At 37.5% G+C, this 24,656-nt stretch overlaps 1 protein-coding gene across 16 annotated transcripts in view; it reads left to right on the top strand.

Moving 5' to 3' along the window:
- Positions 1–24,656, top strand: part of LTBP1 (latent transforming growth factor beta binding protein 1) — a 390,791-nt gene that overhangs the window by 295,950 nt on the left and 70,185 nt on the right. For all 16 annotated transcript variants that reach the window (XM_070512275.1, XM_070512274.1, XM_070512278.1 and 13 more), the window contains 2 exons: positions 7,606–7,728; positions 12,947–13,072. In XM_070512275.1, coding sequence (XP_070368376.1) covers positions 7,606–7,728; positions 12,947–13,072 — 249 coding nt within the window. The remainder of the gene's footprint in view (positions 1–7,605; positions 7,729–12,946; positions 13,073–24,656) is intronic.

The raw sequence follows: 24,656 nt of genomic DNA, 5'->3' as shown, positions 1-24,656 counted from the left end.
TGGCTTACCTGGTGAATTCTACCAAACATTTAAAGTTTGAAGACTTAATACCTATCCTTCTCAATCTCTTCCAAAAAATTGAAGAGGAGGAGAAGCTTCATAACTCATTCTATGAAGCCAACATTACCCTGATACCAAAATCAGACCAAGGACATCACAAAAAATAAAATTACAGGCTAATATCGCTGATAAACATCAATGCAAAAATTCTCAACAAAATACTAGCAAATTGAATACAACAATACATTAAAAAGATCATACATCATGATCAAGTGGGTTTCATTCCAGGGATGCAGGGATACTTCAACATCTGCAAATCAATCAATGTGATACACCACATTAACAAAATGAAGAATAAAAACCATATGATCATCTTAATAGATGCAGAAAAAGCATGTGACAAGATACAGCATCGATTTATGATAAAAACTCTGAATAAAATAGGTATAGAAGGAAAGTGCCTCAACATAATAATATGACAAACCCACAGCTAATATCATTCTCAATGGAGAAAAACTGAAAGCTATCCCTCTAAGAACAGGAACCAGACAAGGATGCCCACTGTCACCACTCTTATTTAACATAGTATTGGAAGTCCTAGCCAGAGCAATCAGGAAAGAAAAAGAAATAAAAGAGATTCAGATTGGAAAGGAAGTAGTGAAACTGTCACTGTTTGCAGATGACATGATTTTGTATGTAGAAAACCCTAAGGAATCCACTAAAAAACTTTTAGGAATAGTAAATGAATATGGTAAAGTAGCAGGGTACAAAATCAACATACAGAAATCAATTGCCTTTCTTTACACTAACAACGAAGTAGGAGAAAGAGAAATTAAGAATACAATCCCATTTACAACTGCAACAAAAAGAGTAAAATGCCCAAGAATAAACTTAACCAAAGAGGGAAAAGATCTGTACACTAAAAACTATAAAATATTGTTGAAAGAAATTGAAGAAGACACAAAGAAATGGAAAGGTATTCCGTGCTCTTGGATTGGATGAATTAACATCGTTAAAATGTCCTTACTTCCTAAAGCAATCTACAGATTCAGTGAAATCCCTATCAAAGTTCCGACATTTTTCACACAAATAGAACAAAGAATTCTAAAATTTATATGGAACAGCAAAAGACCCTGAATAGCTAAAGGAATCCTGAGAAAAAAGAACAAAGCTGGAGGTATCACATGCCCTGATTTCAAAATAGACTGCAAAGCTATCGTAACTAAAACAGCATGGTACTGACACAAAAACGAACGCACAGATCCATGGAACAGAATGAAGAGCCCAGAAATAAACCCACACATCTATGGAGAACTCATTTTTGACAAGGGGGCCAAAACCATACAATGGAGAAAGGAAAGTTTCTTCAATAAATGGTGTTGGGAAAACTGGACAGCCGCTTGCAAAAGAATGAAGGTAGACCATTATCTTACACCATGCACAAAAATTTGCTCAAAATGGATTAAATACTTGAATGTAAGACCTGAAACCATGAAACTCCTAGAAGAAAACATAGGCGCTACACTCTTTGACATCAGTCTTAGCAGCATATTTTCAAGTACTATGTTTGACTGGGCAAGGGAAACAATAGAAAAAATAAACAAATGGGACTATGTCAAACTAAAGAGCTTCTGCATAGCAAAGGAGACCATCAACAAATCGAGAAGACAGCCTAACAACTGGGAGAAGATATTTGTGAACCATCTATCTGATAACGGGTTACTATCCAAAATATACAAAGAACTCATTCATCTCAACAACAAAAAAACCTAACAACTAAATTAAAAGATGGACAAAAGATCTGAACAGACATTTCTCCAAAGAAGATATCCAGAGGGCCAACAGGCACATGAAAAGATGTTCAACATCGTTAACTGTCAGGGAAATACAAATCAAAACTATAATGAGATGTCACTTCACTCCAGTCAGAATGGCTATAATTAACAAAACAGGAAACAACAAGCATTGGAGAGGGTGTGGAGAGAAGGGAACCCTCGTACACTGCTGGTGGGAGTGCAACCTGGTGCAGCCACTATGGAAAACAGTATGGAGATTCCTCAAAAAATTAAGAATAGAATTGCCGTATTATCCAGCTATTCCACTCCTGAGTGTTTATGCAAAGAAGGTGAAAACACAAATGCATAAAGATACATGCACCCCTATGTTCACAATAGCCAAGACTTGGAAACAACCTAGGTGCCTATCAAGGGACAAATGGATAAAGAAGATATATATACCTAATGGAATACTGCTCTGCAGTAAAAAACAATGAAATCTGGCCATTTGTGACAACACAAATGGACCTTTGAGGGTATTATTATAAGTGAAATCCTCATAGGGAGAAAGTCAAATACCATATGATCTCACTCATAAGTAGAAGACAAAAACAGTGACAGACACATAGAAACAGATTGGATTGGTGGTTATCAGAGGGGAAGACGGGAAGGAGGAGGGTGAAAGGGGTGATTAGGCACATGTGTGGTGATGGATTGTAATTAGTGTTTGGGTGATTAACATGATGTAATTAGTGTTTGGGTGATTAACATGATGTAATTAGTGTTTGGGTGATTAACATGATGTAATTAGTGTTTGGGTGATTAACATGATGTCATCTACATAGAAATCAAAATATAATGATGTGCACCTGAAATTTACATAGCGTTATAAACCAATGTCACTGCAATAATTAATTAATAAAAAGAAGTAAGTAGATGGCAAGGAACAAAGTAAGACCCTGAAAACCTAAACTGAGCACCAGCATCTCTTCTGCCCTAATTCCTGGGTAACCAGGCCGTTGAGTAAGTCTTGGGTAGTGGGTCCTCGTTTGAAGGCATGTTCCTCTATTTTGGCTGTTTTAATGTGTAATTATCTCCTCAGAAGTCCAAGATTTTTATTCTAAAAATATCCACTCCGCGAAAAGCCAAAGAAAAACTTTTTAGTTAACTTACTTGTCATTATTAATATATATGTTCCGTAAGAAAGCTTCTTTGGGAGTATATAATCAGGCCCATTACTCTTAAAGTCAGGGCTAATTTCCCTCATTTTCTGGGTTATAAATAGGACTGGAGTCCACTCAACCAATTCAGAGCTCCCTTTGAAACTATATTAGCACTTCAGCCTGCTAATTCCCAACTAGTCCTGTTTCCGACCCTCCTCAGTGCTATTTAGTTGTAACTAACTGAGCTGTGACTGGTCACATGCCTCTCACAGCTGTGGGAGGAAGAGCCATCTTTCTTGTTGGCTTTTATATTTACATGTGTAATTTTCCTCTAATAACTCTGGCAAAGACATTAGTTTCTTATACTGTTATCCTGCAGTCCTGCCAGCCTTCTCCTAGAGTCAGAATCTCAAATATTGTGCTAATTTCTGTGTGCTTCTTACTCCAGCATGCTCAGTAGCCACTTGGTCTGTGATGATGGGTGGCCTCTCTTGTCCTGGGTATTAGAGGTCTTGGCATCTCAGCTTTCAGAGGCCCTGCCTCCAACTTGTTCCCCTTTCAGGCACAATCCCCACTTCCATGCCTACTGTAGCACCTTCCCCAGCCCCTTGCTCTAGTTGCTCCGTGCTACTCCCCTGCAAAGACTAAGAACATTTGTGATTTACTGTCTTCCTGGGGCCCTTCTCTCTTGGTCATTTCTCTGTGGACCAAATCAAAAAAAAAGTGGGAGGACGAGCTAGTATATCTTTCCTTCTGACATTTCTTTCCGAGTTAGAATCATTCACTTATTCATTGTGCATTTGTTCAACAAATATTTGAGTGCAAATTATGTGCCAGGTGCTGTTTTAGATACAGGATATACAGCAGTAAACCAAACAGACAAAAATTCCTGCTCTTGTGGGGCTTACATTTTAGTGAGGGAGATACCAATAAACATGATAAATAAGTAAAATATGTAGTTTGTTAAATGGCAATAAATGTTACAGAGAAAAATAAAGTGAGGTCTACTGGAGGGTGCCAAGGGAGGGAGGGTAGTGATCTTAAAGAGCCAAGCAGAGGCTTCCCTGAGATGATGGCGTTTGATTATTTATGGGAAGAGCATTCTGTTCAAAGGCATAGCAGATGCAAAGGTCCTGAGGTGGGCTTTATAGAAGACCTTAGGAGCCCAAATTGGGTACTTTAAATTTGTGATGCCAATAATGAGTATCCAAATGAAGATTTCTGAAAGGCAGTTGGGCCCATGCATTTGTAATACAGGGGGGATGTTCTGAGCTAGGAGTCGTCAGCATATAGACAGTGTTTACAGCCAGAAAATTGGATGAGCTAGAAGAGAGAAGAGGTTCAAAGACTGAATCTTGGTTCCTCTTTAGAAGTGAGGAGGTGCCTAGGAGTAAGCAAAGGGAATTGAGCGAAAGTGGCAGGGGCAAAGGAAGGAAACCAGAATCCAAGAAAAGAAAGTATTTAAAAGAGGAGGGAGTGTTGAACTGTGTCAAACATTGCTGCTTGGTAAGATGAGCACTAAGAATTGACCAGGGGATTTAGCAAGGTGGAGATCATTGGTGACATTGACAAATGCATTCTCAGTGGAGAGGTGACCAAGATTGACTGATGCCTTCCTTAAAGCCTGTTACCCAGCTCCTCGTAGGAATCTTTCACACCACTCCGGGTGATGGTGCAGGGCAGTCCCAGGTTGGGCTCTCTCAATGTTCAACCTACTCTGTTTTTGCTTTTGAAGACAGATCAGGGTCTTGCAAAAACATTTTAAACTAAGCCAGACTTCAATGTAATGCACTGAGTTTTAAAATCTATACAATTATTTATAAACACTTAAAATAATGCTGCTTTTTCCTCACATACGTTATTCCTCTTAAATTTTTGAAAATGAATGACAAGCAAGTTACTTTAAAGTGGTGTGAGCAAAACTAATTATACTGAGGCAAACATTTAGATAATGGAGTGCTTCTCTTGTTGCTGAAATTCATATTCTCAGGATTCTCCTTGATCATTTTGGAATTGAGATTTTTCACTTAACCTTAATGCTCAAATAGGCCTTTTCTCACTTCGTTATCTCAGTTTCCTACAGAGCACAGAAAGGTAAAAAGGATTGTCCCACTCAACCCCCATTAGGATAGCTCTGGAGCTGTTAGAATCAGTGTGGAACAATTAGATCTCTCGTACCCTGCCTGTGGGGATGTGAAATGGTACAGCCACTTTAGAAAACAATTTCTTCAAAAGTTAAACCTACAGTATGACCCAGCCATTCTATCCCTAGGTATTTACTCAAGGAAAATGAAAGCATATGTTCACACAAAGACTTACACATGAATGTTTATCAAAACTTTATTCGTAGTAGCCAAACTGTAAACAATCCAAATACTCATCAAAAGGTGAATAGGTGAACAAATGTGGTACCTTCATACAATAGAATGCTACTTGGCAATAAAGAGAAGAGAGCTATTGATACACACAACAACACAAAAACAGATTTTGGATGAATCTCAAAAATGCTGTGCTGAGCAGAAGCAGCCAGAAACAGAGGCACAAGGAAACCTTTTGGTTTTGGTAAAAGACAAACAAAACAGACCTTTATTTTTTTGGTGATGGTTGGTCCAGTTTATTTATTTAGTATGTCTTTTATGGAAAAGATTCATAAACAACAGTAGACTAGAATTTATCCCCATTTGGCACAATCACTATTCAAAATCATGAAATTAGCAGAGAGTTGGGGCTTAAGAACTATTTTCACGGAATTCGTATTTGAAAGCCTATTCTCAATTAACCTTAGTTCCACTTTAAGAAATCTTGATATACCAAGTGTCAGTTAACTGGTGAATAAAACGTTTGATGGCATACTCAAATTTCATAGGAGACACTTATTCCTCCATTCTATTATCTTAATTGTGCGTTGTGGTTCCTTTACTGTCTTTTTCCACAGCAATTATCACTCCCAAGGCATGGAGTTAATAGGAATGGAGATCTTAAGGTCAGAGTGGAAAAAAGAGTCAAGGGAAAACATCACCAAGCTTTATGTTTATCACTACAGGATGACACTCTTACAAAGATATCTCATCTTTTCCTTAAAATGATTGCATTTGCAATGACTTAAGAATCCAACAGTGGATCCCAACAGATATAAATTGCTAAAGAAATGCCTATACCTTGATTGTGATTGTCGTCACAAGGACATATCTTCATTTGTCAAAAGTCGTTGAACTGGTTTCTTAAAATTAGCTGCATTTATTGTGTGTAAATTTTACTTCAGTGAAGTTAGATAAACAGAAGAAAAAGTGATAACCTGCTTTAGTTGTGAGAAAGTCACATCAGGTATGTTTTACATTTTAGAGTCGTAGTCAGAAACATTTTAAATCTGGGTGAATATCATAATTTCTTTTTCTTTTGCTGCAAAGAAATTATAAGGTACTTTCTTATTTCCCTTTTAGTTATCCCATGAATGGTTTAGAAGCCAGTTAATTGGTCGATTGGATTCTATGAGGAAAAATTACTTTGGTGTCCCCATATTTTAACCAAACAGCAAAGAGAATAAGAGAGACTACAATAGTCTCCATGTTCACTTGTTCCTGGAGCTTCTCATATGTTTTAGCAGCAATCATAATTATTTGCAAGAAATGCCACAATATAAATTCTGAGAAAACAAGGTTTTATGTCTTAGCTTTCTTCAGTGTTAATAATTTAAACGCTGCGCAGACAACAGAAGAAGGACTCATGGAGTGCGTTAGAAATAATGAGCCCTGACCAGGAGTAATTGTGGTAATAAACAGCCCTCGTGAGAGATCCGCCTGGCATTCACGCAGGGAGGGGGTCATTAATAGCCTCACATGCTCACCGTCAAAACTCGTTATTGGTTATGTAAACCATTTTTAGTTGCACATATGCTATAAATAGATACATGAAAAAATCCAGGCGACATCAAACCTGTTTGTGATAGCTACTGAGTCAGTGACTTCAAGGAGGCTTTTGATCTTGACGTTCCCTCTCCTGCCAGAAGCTCCTCTTCCTGCCCCTCCTTCACGTTCCACCCTGCTGTCAAGACTCCAAGTAAATTCCTTCTGTTGCATGAAGCCACCTTTGACCTTAGTGATATCTCTGCTCTAAATTCATGTGACACCTGAAGTTGATACTATTGTTTTGACAAGTAAATTTTTTGAGACTTTTAAAGCAATTTGATATTTTATATGTTTATTTTTATTCATAGAATTTGGTTTTTTTGAACAATCATTTCTCTTTAGGGGCAGGGACCATGCCAATACTTTTAAATTTTTCCAATAATGTGTAATAGAGGATCTTGTATAAACAGATGCTCAAGATATTCTTAACAATACATATGTAAAGAATATTTTCATTCTCTATCATCCTCGAGAACATAACCAAGTAAATTATTGTTTGTTATAGAATTTTGACTTTCCTCTTCCAATTAATTTCATTTGATATTAAAGCTTCAGTTTATACATTATTCAAAGCTAAAATCCTTTCACAACGTTTCATTTTTAAAAAACTCTGAAAGTTAAAAGGTATCATCCATTTAAAATTATGTTATGAGAGATATAAAATAATGTTCATTTATGTGATTTTTGTATGTAAATAGGAAAATGGTTAATTTCCGTAATGTAGGTTATTTCGTCTTTTAAATTTTTTAAATTGACTCGTAGATATTAACGAATGCTTGGAGGACAATAGTGTTTGCCAGGGAGGTGACTGCATTAATACTGAAGGGTCATACGATTGTACGTGTCCAGATGGATTCCAGCTAAATGACAACAAAGGATGTCAAGGTAATTCTCTCTTTATTTTTCTGTCAGAATTTACATAGTTATTCAGTTCCTTGATGCTTCCTGATGATAGTCTGTTGTTGTACCACTTTATATGTGAATGAGCTATGGCAATTCATATTATTAAAATATCTTTCTTGGGTCTACAGCAAATACAGGAAGTTCTTGCTTTACCCTGCACCGTGTTAACTGAAACTTACGCGTTTTGGAACTGTGTCCTAGCTTTGCATGCTTCTCTGGTACTTTACTGTTCCTTCCATGGGCCAACCTTGGTACTTGATTCTAAATTCTAGCTTTTTTATATCCTTTATGGGCATATTTCATTTTGTCCCACAGCTGATATTTGTCTGTCCTTTTCCTGATCCCTGTTTTATCCAGTATCCAGCTATTTCTCTTCCTAGAAAACCTCATTAATTTGATCAAAATTATAGAGGACAGGATTTTATATTTTTCAAAGTGCCATCACATTGACTCTCTCAAACAGCGGTACAGTGAACACAGGGTACTAATAAGAACACGGCACCAATCACAACAGCAGCTTTAATGGAATACCTACTGTGTGCTGATTACTGTAGGTGCCTCATTTAATTTGTAGAGCATTTAGGAGGTAGCTTTTCTTACACCTATTTTGTGAACAAGGAATGAGGCTCAGAGAAGTTAATTAGCTTGCTTCTCCCTAATAAGCAATAGAGCTGAGCTCTGAACCCATGATCTTTTCCCACTACTCTTACCTGTGTTGCCAAACCAATTATCATTGCATTTATAGCCAAAAGAAAGAAGACAGTGAGGTTGTGTTTTTTCCCAGTGTAACACATTGAGTTATTGTTGATGCTGGGACTCAAAAATCAGATTGTCCAGATCCTTCGTGTCAACATTTTTAGCTACACCTGGCTGCCCCGCAAGTTTGCCTATATTGATTAGTCTTAATAAATCCATGCCTATTTTCTCAGTTGAAAACTCTCACTTATATTTACCTTTACACTTATTTATTTCTGATACTTGTGTAAATATTTTTTTCTTATTGTTCCTCCACCATTATGGAACTCTGTAGTGTATCCCAGAGTGCATATAAATAAAGGATTTGGGGAGTTGTTTTTCTTTATCTCCTGCTACTGGACATGTATGACTTTTAATTCTGGATTGTCATCAATCATGTCTCCTCTCATGTGTCCCATGTTACTGTGTTCTTGAAAGGGAAGATGGTGTCTACTCTCTAAGGTGCGGTACTGGGATAATATGACATCCTATATCCACATCATTAGCCACACCCCACTCTATGTCACTGAGGGCCTTTGCCTCAAGACCTTTTAAAATTAATTCCCTTACTGATCTTGAGATTTCAATATACTGCAGTGTACCTCATTTCATATCATATATTTAGTTGCCATCAGAACACATTAAGGTGAATTCTGATACAGAAATCAAATGCGCTTGGATTTAATGCAGTATAAGAGAAGCATTTGAATTATAAATTTGTGAGAATATTTCCATTTTGGGACTTTTACATCTTAACAAAATGAATCTTGATTTATATAAAAATGCCAAGGGACGCCTAGAAAAACCTACCTGAATCCTGTTTTTATTTCAGACATTTGGACTTAAAGCAATACTTTCTTTTCTAATTCCTCTCTTGTCACAACTTTTTGACTGAATGGAGGCAAAACCACGTCTTGTATAAATAGACCATGATTTCATATTGCAGATTTTATAAACTTCTAGAGTTAAGTCACAAGGAACTAATTTAGTCATATGATTCATTAATTGTGCTACTATCTTCTCTCAACTCATTAAATTTATGATTTGGTATCAACTCAAATATGTGACTGCTCCAAACATGTATACTGACTATAAATCATTATTAAATTGACTTCCTTCTCTATCCCATTAGTGATTCCTGTTTTCCAGAATAAATTAATATCTGCTTGAAAACTTAATTCTGAATGAATGATAAACATTCCTGAGACAGGTTTTAGTACTGTTTAAAGAATATTATTGGGGCTGGCCCCGTGGCTGAGTGGGTAAGTTCCCGCACTCCACTTAGGTGGCCCAGGGTTTCGCTGGTTCAGATCCTGGATGCGGCATGGCACTGCTTGTCAGGCCACGTTGAGGCGGTGTCCCACATGCCACAACTAGAAGGACCCACAACTAAAATATACAACTGGATACTGGGGGGATTTGGGGAGAAAAAGCAGGGAAAAAAAAAAAAGATTGGCAGGAGTTGTTAGCTCAGGTGCCAATCTTAAAAAAAAAAAGAAAGAACATCATCTAAGAATTTGCTTTATCATGCGCCTTCTCGGATTAGGGGCTGTATATAATGGCACGTACACTCAACTTGTTTTGAGTCATGTCTTTTTGCTGTGTCACTGGAGGCAGCCTTGTGATCTCTCACTCTGCCTGAAGTTAGTAGCTTACTTCTGTCTAATCCCATGATCATGGCAGCATTCTGTACATAGGCATAGATTTCAGGGTTGGTTTTAATACTGAAAATTCATGACAATGCTCATAACCGTGGGACATAGTTGAATAACAGTGTGTGACAGGCTTAAACTTTAAACCTTATCTAATAATTTGAAGATGGTTCCATATTCAGTAAGACATTTTCAATTGGAAGTCTAAGAGTCTTTTCCCCCAGGAAAATTAACGGTGATATACAGACAGCATGGAAATTCCATGTTAATAATCTCTTTAGGAATGTGGCAGCCTACATTTGAGATTCAGAATACACTTTAGTTTCACATTTTGACTTACGCATGCCAGATTGTGAATTTCTGTGGAATCTCGGACCCATGAAAGAAACCCAACTTAAATATAGTCTGGCTTTCAGCTGAGTTACTAGCAGCATAGTTTAGAAATGCCTCAGTAAGTACAACCCAAATTGAATGCATATGTTTCTCTAGTTCCAGATATTCATGTTGTTCTTTCTTAGTGGTTTCCTGGAAAAAAGTCTGGGAATTCGTCTTCAGTTCCTGTCATCAAACTTTTTAGACAATTATTTGTTAATCAATGACTTCTCTTAAAGCAGGAACTTTATGCACATTATTCCCTATGCCAGGTTGCAAAGCTGGCAGCTTTTAAAGGGCCACATTGAGGCATAGGATAAAATAAGAAGGAGGTCTTGGTTAACCTCTAGGACTCCGCAAGATGGATGTAGACCTTGGGCTTGATCTCCAGGCCCGTGGAACCTTATGGCACCTTATTGCCCAGGTAGAGCTAACTCTAGGCAGCAGTTTGGAAAGAAAGAATGGAACTAAAGGCTAAGAGACGGTCAGAGTTAAAAAAAAGATGACCAATCTAAGGTATTATCAGTAGGTAGAGAACAAACATAGAAGATATCAGAGATTTTATAAAAGAAGTGAAGAATTTCACAGAGTGAAATCATATTGAGAAATAGTCAAGTAGAAAATGATTCATTGCCTTTCCTTGAAATATTTTAAAATGAATAACAATAACAAGAATAGGAGAATTGTTAAGAAAATATGAGTAGTTCCTGCTAGAAGTCTGAATTATACCCAGATGGAAGGGTAAAGAGCTCAGGATTAATATACAGAGATGGATACATCAGTGATATTGCCAGAATTCTTGTTGTACAATGAGATCAACAAGGCAAAAAGAAAAGCCCCAGGAGTTCCTGGATGCAGGGAGAGGGGTGACTTTATAGAGGAGAACTGCAGGGTTGATGGCTGAGCGTGTTCTAGAGGTCACTAGGAAGGGCTTGTACTCTGTGCCTTTTTCATGTTCCTGTTAAGCTTTGCAGTTATTCATGTTGGCTCTTGCCTCCCTTTTTATATTGTGGACTTCATAGTGGCAGGGGACCCATCCTATTCAACCTGCTCATAGGAGGCATTCAGTAAATGTTTTTAACTAAAGACGGACTTCTAAGAGGATCAGTTGAGGACCTCTTTAGTAAGAGATAAAGGAGAGCCTAGGAGACTTGAGGAAGATAGGAAAATGACCTTAGTAGGGCTACTGCCTGGATGGTACGAAGGATAGTTTTTATGATCCCAATTAACTAAGAGAACCTTAACCAACCACTGTTCATTTAGTAGAGAAGGAACGTAACTGTGAAATTTGGTGGTGGCCAAACATTACTAATATACTATTAATGTGCTGTACTAGGAGTTGAGGACTCAGTCAAAATTTGCAGTTCTCCTCAAGGAGCAATCAGTGTAATGAGGGACACAGATGAGTAAAACAATTAAAACGCAGTGCAAGTAGGCAGTTGCATGTGTCAGTACCAATGTGAATAGGTGAACTATTCTCCAGGATCCCTTATGTTGTCAACTTGAGCACTGTTAGCCAACATAATTAGGATTGGTTTGAAAAAACATTTCACTTAGGCCAAACACCTTGTGCGTTATCAGTCATTGGGTGTGCATGATGACCCTGGCCGTGGGGAGCATAATCACTCTTCATTGAGGACAAGCAGAGTATAAGACAGTCAGCACAAGTTTTAACTATAGCATGATTTGTTCATGAGACTTCATAATAGTAGCTACCACTTTTTGACCCTTAGTTGTGTGTTAGGAACTCGTGCTAAGCTCTTGACCCTCATTCACTAATTTTGTCGTCACAAAGCTGTGCAAATAATAAGAGGTTCCCTAGCCTAAAATGCCTTTTCTTTCATTTTATTTCTTTTGTCCATTTTCAAAGAAATATAGATTGGGATCTGTTTCATTTATATATTCAGCAGACATTTGCGAAGTGCCATTTATGAACCAAACCTTTTAAATAAGACATGTTCAGCCTTACTCTTAAGAAGTTCGCATCCTGGAGATAGATAGGCATGGACATGATGAGATGCTGCAGGCTACAACAGAGTTGTGTGCATAGCGGTGGGAGAGGACCGAGGAGAACACAGAGTTCTCACTGATGAAGAATATTTCGCAAAGGAGTTGTTTATTCTCTTAGAGACTCCACTATGCCTCAAGCCTTCAATATGTCTAAACAAAGGCTACCTTTGGGTTGAACCCATGAAATGGCCTTTTTTGTGTGTTGCAAATGGTTGAACGTTGGCTATTTCATATGATTCAACCTCGTTTCTCTGTCACGACAGTTCAACTTGTCATGTGGTCTGGTGTATGCACAAATGGTGTAGTTGTGCCACAAAATAAATGTCTGACCATTTTGCAATAGCTTTTGCTCACTGTGTGTCTGTCTGATATCATATGAAAAGACAACAGATTTTTTTTTTTCAAGCTTTTGGAACTCTTTTCAATTTCAGATACTAATGAATGTGAACAGCCTGGAGTCTGTGGTCCTCATGGAGAGTGTCTCAACACAGATGGTTCTTTTCACTGTGTCTGTGAGCAGGGTTTCTCAATCTCTGCAGATGGCCGTACATGTGAAGGTAAGATAAACTGTAGGAAATCATGTAATTATTGCACTATAAGCAGAGAGAAGGTTGCTTTCTATTTGAACGGGCAAAGACTCTAAGACACTAAGAGGTACTCAGAATTTAAGGCCTCAAAGCATGTATACATCAAGGTGACTCCTCCCTGAAATCACAGCTCAGGGGTTGCTGAGATTTACAAACAGGATAACCTAAGGTTATGAGGGTGAAAATACTCAGGTGATTCCACTACTGGTACTGAATTAATGAATCAAAATGTGCAGGAGGTAATGATTTTAGGTGTACTTGGGAGACCTGGAGGAGAAGTGTGGCACCCTCTCTGATGTAACTCGAGGCTCTGCCAGATTTGATTATGCTTCATATAGCTCCTCCTATCACTCAGCTTATAAAATTATCTTGCTTGATTTTTCTCTGTACCATTGTCAGCAAAGATTTTTCCGGAGTCATTCCTCTGATATCCTTAGCTCTAAGCCAGTATTTTTTCTTACCTATCAGTATTTTTTATATCCTAAAAGCTACTTAAGTTGTAAGATATTAAGATAACACTGTTGGTTTCCTGTTTGCAACCTCTGTATGTTTACGGTGATAAACAGTATTGGTTATATTCATAGGATTTATGTTCCCTATGTCTTATTATAGTTTCATAAATTGAGGAATAATTCACCTGAACCTTTTTAAAAGTAAACTGAAAAGATTCCCAAAATTATAATTTCAATCCATCTCTTTAAGAATCTAGGTTATCAAAACCCAGCTATGTCTTAAAGAAGTAAATTGTGAAGGTTCTGTTCTGGCCTGTGATGGTACCCAAATGCATTGCTCTAAAAAATGGTGCAACAGGAAGTGCCTACTCTCCTTGCTCATACCACAATGGAATCAAGCCGAGGAGCAGTGACCAGGTTCATCTGAAACTAATTATTATATTGGGAGGAATAAACTGATCTTATAAAAAGCAGGAGATTGTTGAAATTGCTCTCCTGCTGAGCAGACAAAACATTGATGCCAGATTTGGCTTCAAGTGAAAGAGAGATAGTGCCGAGTGGGACTTGAGCAAGCAGACTTTGAGGGGTTTGGAAGTGATCAGAAGTTGGAAAATGGAGAAAAACATCGTAAAAATGTAGCCATAAGAGATTTACAAGGACTCCATGTTTCAGTGGTTCGAGTTTTACATTAATTTTGTATTTAGAGCTCTTAAAAAAGACATTGCGTGAAGGCATACATTCTTCTGGAGAGATCCCTGCATTCCGTGGTGGAGGGATAGAGTGGGAACCCATCTGATAAAACCGATTTGCAGAATTCGCGTTTCCCTGTATTCCAGAAAGCTGCAGCTTTGCTTGCTCAGTTAGCTCCATGCAGGGATGGTAAAGGCTTCCTTTGCTGAAAAATGCTTCGAGTTATAACTGCTGATGGTTGTGCCATGCAAACACTATGTTTCGAAGAAACGTAAGTCATCTCCAGCACTCACTAGTCAAACCTTTTGTTCCAGAAGAATATACTGATATAAATAGGTTCATATTTATTTTGTCTTTTATACTTAGTGAGTTTTCTTTAATTCTGTATCTTTTTAAATACTGATTTTGGCAACTGGAGAGTTACATAATCACTCTAATTTAGTTTCAGTTCTAATTTTGTTAGGCATTTATTTGAAGACTTAAATTTGAAAATGTGTTTGTAGAAAACTTCTAGTGCTTTGTAAATTACTATACTTTAGTATACTTTCTTTGATACTTGGTCCATATATTTTTACTTCAGAAACTGGACAATTTTACAAGTAATAAAATAGGTAATTTATAATATTGTGTTGATATATAGCAGTGTAACCAGAAATCTCCCTAATTATTAGGCATGCTGTTCTCTTTCTAGAATAAGCTTTGCAAAGCTTTCGTTTTTTATGAGCCTAATCCATTGTATTAAACTGGTCCAAATTTTCTTTTGTTGGACTTAGTCTGAAACTTGTGGCAGTAGCAGTATGTCCTGACTCTACCGCTGGCTGTGGTGTAGGATAGAACCAGCCCATGTGATTGGGATTCAGCTATGGAGCTGAGGTGCATAGTACTTGAATTAACATTGAGAAGCGACTGGCACTCTTACTTTATGCCCTTCCACCAACTTTCTTCTGAACTTCTGGTTAAAGCAGCCAAAGCCATGTGGATGCTAGGGCTGGCATACAATGCTCTAAGCAGGGCTACGTGAACCCTGGCTAGCTGAGAGAAGGAAGTCTCTTCCCTGATTTCCCACGGCATGGAGAGTTGTCAGCATCTAGTCACAGTTGTTGAAACACAATGAAGAGGCATCCTCTGTCAACACGAGCTGCCTCCAGTATCAAGTAGCACAGCAGATTCTATAGAAATAAAAACAGCACCACTGGCTCCTTCCTTTCCCTTCGGTACGTGGTGCTCTGGGAGCATGTGCCTGGGAGGGGAGGGAGAAACACCTTGCGTCTCCCACGTGAGATAAAGAACAACAGTGTGACTCGAAGTTCATGTGGAGTGGGAAGTAAGTGGTGAGTGAGTAGCTAGTTATTCATTTATTCATTCACTCAACTAGCAGTTACAGAGGGCCTGCTTTGTGCCAGGCACTGTTACTCTTCTGAGGGCGAAACATACCCAGTTCTCGTCTACATGGAGCCTACAATCCAAGAGAGGAATCGGGGATAAATCAGTAAATAATACATATAGAGAATTATGTTTTTGTATTTAAATAATATAACATCGTTATCCTTTATGGATATAGTACGGGGCGTCACGTGCCATATGTAATATAATGCACAGGATGTTTTCCCAAGTCCCGCACATGGGTATCAGAAAAGTGTCGGGAAATAAGACCCTTTGATCGACTGCCTCCTCTGTGCTTGCCTTTTTTCTCATGACTACATTTTGTCTCCTCCCACCACCTTCTTTCCAAAGCTTATATCTTGTGTAGAAAAGCAAAGGAGACTTTTTACTTCTTTCACTCGGCTCGTTGTTATATATCCCAATTTATCTTATCTGTTTGTTTTAAAAAATCAGAATTCTTTTGCTCTGTTTTTCATTTTTTTATTGTGCAATTTCAGTTCCTAGGAGAAATATTTATCATCCCATTTACAAGCTGACTCAGGATTTAGTTTCTTCATCAGCAGAATGTGTATGAGTGGGAGAAGAATAGGGAAACTTGTGACAGTCAGATACCTAAGTGTCACATCCGTTCCCTGACCCTCATGGATAAGTGCCTCCTGGTCTCTGACTTGGCATCACTCCATTGACGTTCCTGTTTGCATGCTGCTCTCGGCCAGGAGCAGCTGTGCTCTCCCAGTTGGGCATCCAGGTTGAGTGCGAGCTTGCATGACAACAAGTGGAGTTGGGGACATCAGACTTCTCTAGAGCTCACTGTGCTTTCCATCATGGACACACAATAGAATGATGATGCTTGTCCAACAGGGACCTCGAAGAAGCCCAGCAACACAGGAGCATCATTGGCTCACAGAATCTGGTTAGTCATGGCTAATTAGGCCTCCAAACCATGATGAAAATCCCTCCCTAAAGCCTTGTCTTTTAAAAAGCATCCTCATTCTTTCATTCATTTGACAGATATTTATTAAGTGTATACTAGGTACCAGCTACTGTTCTAGGTGCTGGGGCTATGCCAGCGAACAAAAATATATCTCCATTTTTTTTTTAAGCAATGAACTAATAAGTAAACTGCATATACACTACAAAGTGATCAAGCGCATGGGAAAAAAAGAGCAAAGTAAGGGAGGTCTGAGCGCTAGAACAAATAGTAAGCTGGTACAATGCTAACCAGGGTGTTCAGAATTGACCATTCTGCCTCTATAATGTGGGTTTAAGAAAGAAATATTAAAGTTTTGTGTCTGAGTAACAAATGAAGCCATATTAAGTACCTTTTTCAAACTGGTTGTCCACTGGCTAAGTGATAATAGCTTGTGAATAAATAGACAAGAGGCATGAGATTGTCTGCTGAGAGGGCTTTTTTCCTGTTGCCAACATGAATTCTGTTGTCCAGAGAGCAGAATAAAAAATCAGAGTATAACACCAAGAGCAAACCCTAATGTAAATTCTGGACCTTGCTTGGTAACGACGTAGCTCAGTATGTTCATCGATTGTAGCAAATATACCGGTCTGGTTCAGGAATGTTGATAGCGAGGGAGGCTGGGGAAGGAGAGGGCTGTTGGGGGAATATGGGAGCTTTCTGTGAAATTTTACTGTGGACCTAAAACCTCTCTTAAAAATAATCTGTTTTTAAAAATCAGACCTTTCTGAAATTACCTATTTTTCATCAGAAAGGAAAAATCAAAACCTTTAATTTTAATTCTATATTCTACTCCTGTATTTTCCTCCCCCGAACATTGTTTCTCATTTTTCAAAATAATACCCCAGATGGGGTACCAATTCTAATATTGATTAAAAAATTGAGAACTGTAGGATTGGAAGGGGACTTCTTGTAACATCTACCCTGAACTCTGAATCCCAAAGTATTCAAAGAATCAATCTACACAGACTCGGATCACATAACCTTTTTAGGTATCTCCTATAAACCACTTCTTGCTCACTCATCCATTTGAAAGGGAAAACATAGCAAATGCAAGTGGTAAAGATGGCTAGCTTCTTGAAGTTTACTGAGAACAGTGATAGCAGAAAGACTAAAAGAGGTTGGGTTCAAACGGTTAGGCCAATTTTGTGTTCATTGGGAACCAGAAAATACAGTAAAGGCAACTTTTGCCAAATCAAAGAAACGAAATTGAATTGGGAGCAAGTGTGGTTTTATTTTCGGAGTTTTAGGTACATTTTCTACGAACAGTGTAGAAAGAAAGTATAAAACCATGTTGACAATGCTCCAAGGCAATTGGTGGTTTTGTGGCATGGAGATAGAACTTTATATCGATCACCAAAGAGAAAATATTTTTGCGAATGATTTAGCCAAGTAGGATATTGGAGTACCCTGACACAATGATATATTACATCTGGCTGCTGGACCCAAAGATTTTTAGGGTTTTTTTTTTTTTAATAGTTTTAGGGTCGGAAACTGAAAAATCTAGTGAGAGAATACAACCTGAATGTTTTCTTACTTTTCTAAAGAAAGGGAATTTAGGTTGACAATAGAATCTTTTCTCTCCCACATGTGAGAAGAAAAAGGATCATACGACATTCCAGGTAAGGAAGGGCAGTGGCTCCCCATTATAAACGCTACTGTTCTTCACACTCACTCCTCCTGTGAATGTACTTCTGCAGAAGTGAATGAAAATGGATGTTTAAATCATTAGGGAAAGAGCTGAGGAAATTTTGCTGGAATAAGCTGCTTTTGGACCTGGAATACATATTTTCCATGCATTGCTTGATTGTCTTCTGTATATCAACATTTTTATAAAGAAATTCATAATAGTAGCAAAAAAATTCAAGAGCTCTTCCTAAGCCTTTTATCACTGCCGACCTTTAAAACCCCAGAGCCATGGAAAATCATCTGTTCATAGAAGGAGAAGTAAACATTTTCCTTGCAGCCAAAAAAATAGACATGAAACTGCCAGAAAGTGAAGTCTGTGAACAGGCAAGCCGCCTCTCACGCCTTCTCCTGCCTCCCAGCTCACACATGGGGCACCGGGCTTCCTACATCTATTTTGATGAGTCTTTTGACACCACCACCAACCGAGTTCTTGGTAGGTCATGAAAGGTTGTTGTGAGCAGCATTTTTATGCTTTAGACCTAAATTATAATGCTTAATATATTGATTCCAGAATCAGTTACTCGTTAGGCGTCTAACTAATAGAATATTATGTGGCTGTCTTAGACTCCCAGGGTACGTGGACTGGAGAAACTTCATATCTCTTGATTTCATGATTTTATTAAAAGAATAGCAGTAATAATAATAGCTAGCATTCAGCGAGTTCTTATTATGAGCCGGACACTCTAATGAATTTTACCTATTTTCTCATTTAATCTTCACAACAAACCTATGGGTAGGTTAAGTATTAATTGTATGCTTTTGGCTGCAACAAAAACTTAAAATAAGGAAATTTATTATACTAATAAGAAAGGCAGAGATTGTCACCACTCATCTCCTATAGGTCTTTATTCAGTGAGCCCTTTTCTGACCACCCTTTCTTGCATTCACTCACCCTAACACTTCCTGTTCCCCGCTCCGCGTTTTTTTTAACTACCTTATTGTAATACTTCTTTGTCTCCTTGGTGGTTTATGGTCAAACCCCGCTGCTAGGCTGATGAGACAGGAGTCTTTGTTTTGTTCACAGCTGCATGACATTGAGAATAGTTAGGGGACAATAAATATTTGGTGAGTGAATGAAGGGATGAAGAGACAGTCTGTAATCATCCTGGGCTATCGGGAAAACAGGCATACGATTACCCCAAATTGAGTATATTGTGCACATTTGTGAAGCCTTCCCTATGTTTTGAAGACTTAATTCTCTGAAGCACCCCGTGCATAATTGTTGGGTACAGCAGTGGTCAGGAAGTTAGACTGGGGAGTCCAAGTACATGGCCTTGAACTTACTCCAGTGCTCCTAACCTGCATGAACTTGGGTAAGTTCCTGAAGCTCACGTGCCTCGGTTCCTCATGGGCCTAATGAAGATACTAATAGTACCTACATGGAGTTGTTGTGAGAATTAAATATGTTGATGTGCGTTGGCAAGTATCAGCTTAGAATGGAGCCTGGCCCTTAGAACATGCTCGAGGAATGTGAATTATTGTTGGTATTTTAGCACTTCTTACACTGGCACCCTGGTTCTTGCCGTTTGTTCCCTTAATACGTGGGCACCTAAAAGGAGGGAGCATTTAACCTATTTTTGTATCATCAGTGCTTACAAAATGAAGAACACACAGATTACGTAAGCATTTGTGAATTAAATCATCTGGTAGTTGTAAATCCAGGTCTGGATATAAATGAACTACTATGTTGTATCTACTTTTAAACCCCAAATTTATTTAAAGTCATGTAGAATATAATACAGTAACTCATTTATACATAATTTGCTTTAATTCCCCATCCTTTGTTTGCCTTAAGAGTTCTGTATGACTGACTTTCCCCATTTACCCCCTAAGTATTTCAAGTTTTAAATGTTTCCCGTATCAGTTGCTAGTAAACTGATGGCTGGCACTGACGCTTGTTTGCGTTTAAGCATTGGAGTTGTTATTTCTAGAGGCACACTGTCTGTTTTGTGTGGTTTCATAACATCTTTCTTGGCCTCCTATTTGAATATAGAAAGAGAAAAATTAGAATAGTGAAAAAAAATGGGAATTTTTTGGCTGATTGTGTGTTGCCTCTGGGGCCTAAGTGTCAAAAAGATGAATCTGGGGTTTGATGTGTTTGGCCTATACTTAGGGCTTTCTCCCAGTCCTCGCTGGCAGCACCTCTTAGCATAAGAAAGACTGTATGAAAGGAGGAAATGTACTGCATGGCTCTAAAGTTAGGATAAGATGTTTATTTTTTAGAAAATCTCAGGTATAAAAATATAAAGCTATTAAATTAATGCAAAGATAATCCAAATGGTTATAAATATGTTAAGACAAAATAGCAGGGCTTTTTAAAAACTTACATAGTGTAAAAACACAAAATTTATATCTCACACATTATCTTTTGCGAGTAATTGTGGTAGGAGAAATATGCAATTGAAATTCAGGATATTTTCCACAAGTATCTTATGGAAAAAGTTCTAAAGAATGGCATGGAATTTATTCATAATGGAGAATTTATTTGAATACTCCACTTTCTGTGATAGTCCATTATATAATGGGGATTATTAGAATTATTCTTTACCTTCAGGAATGGAAAAGTTTTTTTAAAGCTTCTCATTTCTTCCCTTTAAATTTTTAGAAATGTTTCTTTTCTGTACTATATTCAGATTCTTCTTGTTGACTTCTCCGGTTTTTATATAATAATCTGTCAGTCCATAGTAGAAAGAAATAGGAAGGGAATGGCTTTTTTAGTTCAGAATACACTTTGATTCTCTTTTTCTCGAAAGAAACGTAGGTGACTTATTGTTTACAGATTTTGCTTTTGTGAGAAGTGTTTTGTATCTCATTAAAAATAGACTACTTTTCAACTTAATTCAGGATTTTTCCTTTAAATGTCACAGATAGTCAGTTTAGAATTTTAACCTGTAATATCGAGGTTTCATTGTAGTTGAACAAACATCTGGCACAGCCAGTGGCCTCCCCACGCAGCGCCTCTCAGCTCCACCCCGTGTCCCCATTCTCTGAGTGGGAAGATGTGAGCCCAGTGCAAACTGCAGACTTTCATAGCTGTTTAGTGACACAAATGCCCTTTCCAGCTACAGAGCCTTTGTGAGCTCCCTCAGTAAGGAAAATGGAGACAGAGCACTTTCCCCGTTTTCTTGGTCTTTTACTACACAAGCTTGTTAATACAATTTGAAATATAAAAGCCGAAATATTCTTCTTGGATTTTTTTAAAGCAGCTAATCTAAAATGATTTTGTTCATGAGGGTTTTCATCCTTGACCTTATTTTGGATGATAAAGAGAGAATGTTCTTCTGTATATTTATCCCACTTTCTTGTCTTCAAAAGCCTAATGGAAATGAGAACTAGGGACATATTGTAAATACTTGAAAAATTCTTAGCAAACACTACCCTTTTGAATGTTCAAAAAATATTACAAAATTTAAAAACGTTGTTTATATTTTACCCTCATGTAAAAGAACATTTATTAGCTGTGTTTATTTTTAAACTTATGAAAGGGCATGTGGAGTGGGGAAAGAGACTGGAATGGGGAATGCACTCAGAGGGTCAGGTGAGCTCTGGGGAGGGTATGGAGCTGAAATGCTGCAGATCCAGTGTCTCATCATTAATGCTTAACAATCAAATATTACCTCCGCTTTGAAAATTAAATGTGTCTTACTTCCATTTTCCATTATCTGTTTAAATAGTCATAATTCCTAAACCTTATAGCCTAGAACATTAGGATTCCAGTCTACTCTAAACACATAACAATGCTGTTATAATTCTTTAAACAAATGATTAAGAAATTCACTCCGTAATAATTCTCCATCACTTTCTACGGGACAAATAGTAGCATATTCTGGACAGAGTATTCAAGCAATTCCCTTGCTTTGCAGTGGCTCGTATAGAAAAGTAGTTAAATTTTTAAGGAAAGATGTATTGCATTGCATATGCTCTTTTGTTTTCACTTATATTCCTATTTTTAAAAAATGGAAACAGAAAAGTAGCTTGACTTCATTTTGCATTTGGAGGAAATTAAGTTTCACAGTGTTTGAATGGCTTAGATACAGATGGGGAGTGGTGATCAGGATTACTGCTCAGAGTTCTTAATATTTTAGTCAAATATATCTCTTACCAGTGGGAAAGAGAGAGACAAAATGAGCTTTTGAAATGGTCAGGATTTTCTTTCACCAGGAAATATAGCAGTATGGATTGGCTCTTTTTTTTTTTTTAAGTAAACTAATTGCTTAAAATGCATAAAGAGAAGTGTGTAAATCATAAGATACAGCTTGATAAACTTTTACAGAAGGAGCGCACTTGGTAATGAGCCCCCAAACCCTCCCTCAAGCTTCCTCCTAATTATTACCCACTCTCCTCCCCAATACCCACACACAGCAGTACACACTATTTTGTCTTCATTACTGTGGCTTTGTTTTGCCTGTTTTTGAACACTGTATCAATGGAGTCATATGGTAGGTACTTGTTTTTGTCTGGCTTCTTTCATTCAACACTATGTTTGTAAGCTTCACCTATGTTATATGTAGCAGTACTTCATTCGTCTTCATTGCTGTATAGTATCCCACTGTATGAATATTCAATTATGTATCCATTTTACTGTTGAGAAACATTTGGGTTACTTCTAGTTTGGGACTGTTGTGAATAAAACTTTTATGAATATTCTTGAACATGTCTTTTATTGGACATAATCACTAATTTCTGTTGGATATTACCCAGAGATGTAATTTCTAAGTCATAGGATATATGTATGTCTCAGCTTCATAGGAAACAGCCAGTTTTTGAGAGTACCGGTTTACACTGCCACCACCCAAGTGTGAGAGTTCCAGTTCCCCATCCCTGTCAGCAATTGATATTATCCTTTTAAAGGTTAGCCATGCTGAGTAACATTATCTCATCATGGTGTCACTTTGCATTTGCCTTATGAGGACTGATATTCAACAACTTTTCATGTCCTTATTGACTCTTTGATATTGTTTCAGTTATCCAATTCTGCATAACAAACTTCTTCAAAATGAGGTGCTCAGTACAACAACTCTCTTGAAGTTAACTTCAGATGAACCCAAGTTCTTAGTTTTAATGAAGTCCAGTGTTTTAACTATTTCATTTGATATCAGTACTTGGATCCATAATCTTTGCAAACTGAAGTCATTATGATAATCTTTTATATTGTCTTCTAAAACCTGTATTGTTTTATATTTTACGTTTGGAATCTCTAATCACTCTGAAAGAGATTTTTGCCTATGGTGTGAAATAGAGGTCAAGACTTAACATTTTTTAGGAAAAAAATGGATGTTCGATTGCATCATTACCATTTATTGAGAAGAGCACCCTTTTCCCACTGATCTACAGTGGTGACTTTGTTATGAACCATGTGGTCAAAAATATATGGGTCTATTTCTTTCTTCTTCATTCCGTCTATGGGTTTATTTATCTTCCCTTGCACCAATAGCATATTGTCTTAATTACAGTAGCTTTATAATGAATTTTAATATATGGTACTGTAAATTTTAAATTCTTCAATTTTGTTCGTAATTGAGATAGGACTATTCTTGGCTCTTTGCATTTCTATATAAATTTTGTAATCACTTTATCAGTTTTCACAAAAAACTGCTGAGATTTTGATTGGAATTGCATTGAATCAATAGATCAATTTGGGGAGATTTGATATTTTACAATATATTGAGTCTTCCAATCCACAAATATGACATCCCTCTGTTTATTTAGGTTTTTTTATTTGTCCTGGTGTTTTGTTGCAGTTTTTTTTATTTTTAAAGGTGTGCCTTTTTTTGGTGAGGAAGATTGGCCATGAGCTAACATCTGTTGCCAGTCTCTTTTTTTTTTCTCCCCAAAGCCCCAGTGCATAGTTGTATATCCTAGTTGTAAGTCCTTCTAGTTCTTCTATGTGGGATGCCACCACAGCATGGCTTGACGAGTGGTGTAAAGGTCCCCACCCAGGATCTGAACCTGTGAACCCCAGGCCACTGAAGCAGAGCACACGAACTTAACCACTGCACCACCAGGCCAACCCCTTATTGCAGTTTTTTGTGTAAAGTCTTGCACAACATTTTTTAGACTTATTCCTAGGTGTTCAATATTTTTATATTGTTGTGAATGGTATTTAAAATGGTTTTTACTCTTATTGTTTGTTACTAGTGTATACAGCTACAATTTGGGTTTTGTGCATTGACTTTGGGTACATGACCTTATTAAATTCACTTATTTCTGTTAGTTTATCTGCAGATTCTTTTGGGTTTTGTACATACACGATTATGTTGTCTATAAATAATGTAGTGCTAATTTTATTTCCTTTCAATAATTATCCCTTTTCTTATTACATTGTCTAGAATCCCCACTACAGTGTCAAATAGAAGTGATGATAGCTAGC

Source organism: Equus asinus, chromosome 6 (genome assembly GCF_041296235.1).
Source record: "Equus asinus isolate D_3611 breed Donkey chromosome 6, EquAss-T2T_v2, whole genome shotgun sequence".
Classification (NCBI taxonomy): domain Eukaryota; kingdom Metazoa; phylum Chordata; class Mammalia; order Perissodactyla; family Equidae; genus Equus; species Equus asinus.
The sequence above is the reverse complement of the archived record's forward strand: the minus strand, read 5'-3'. Positions and strand labels throughout refer to the sequence as shown.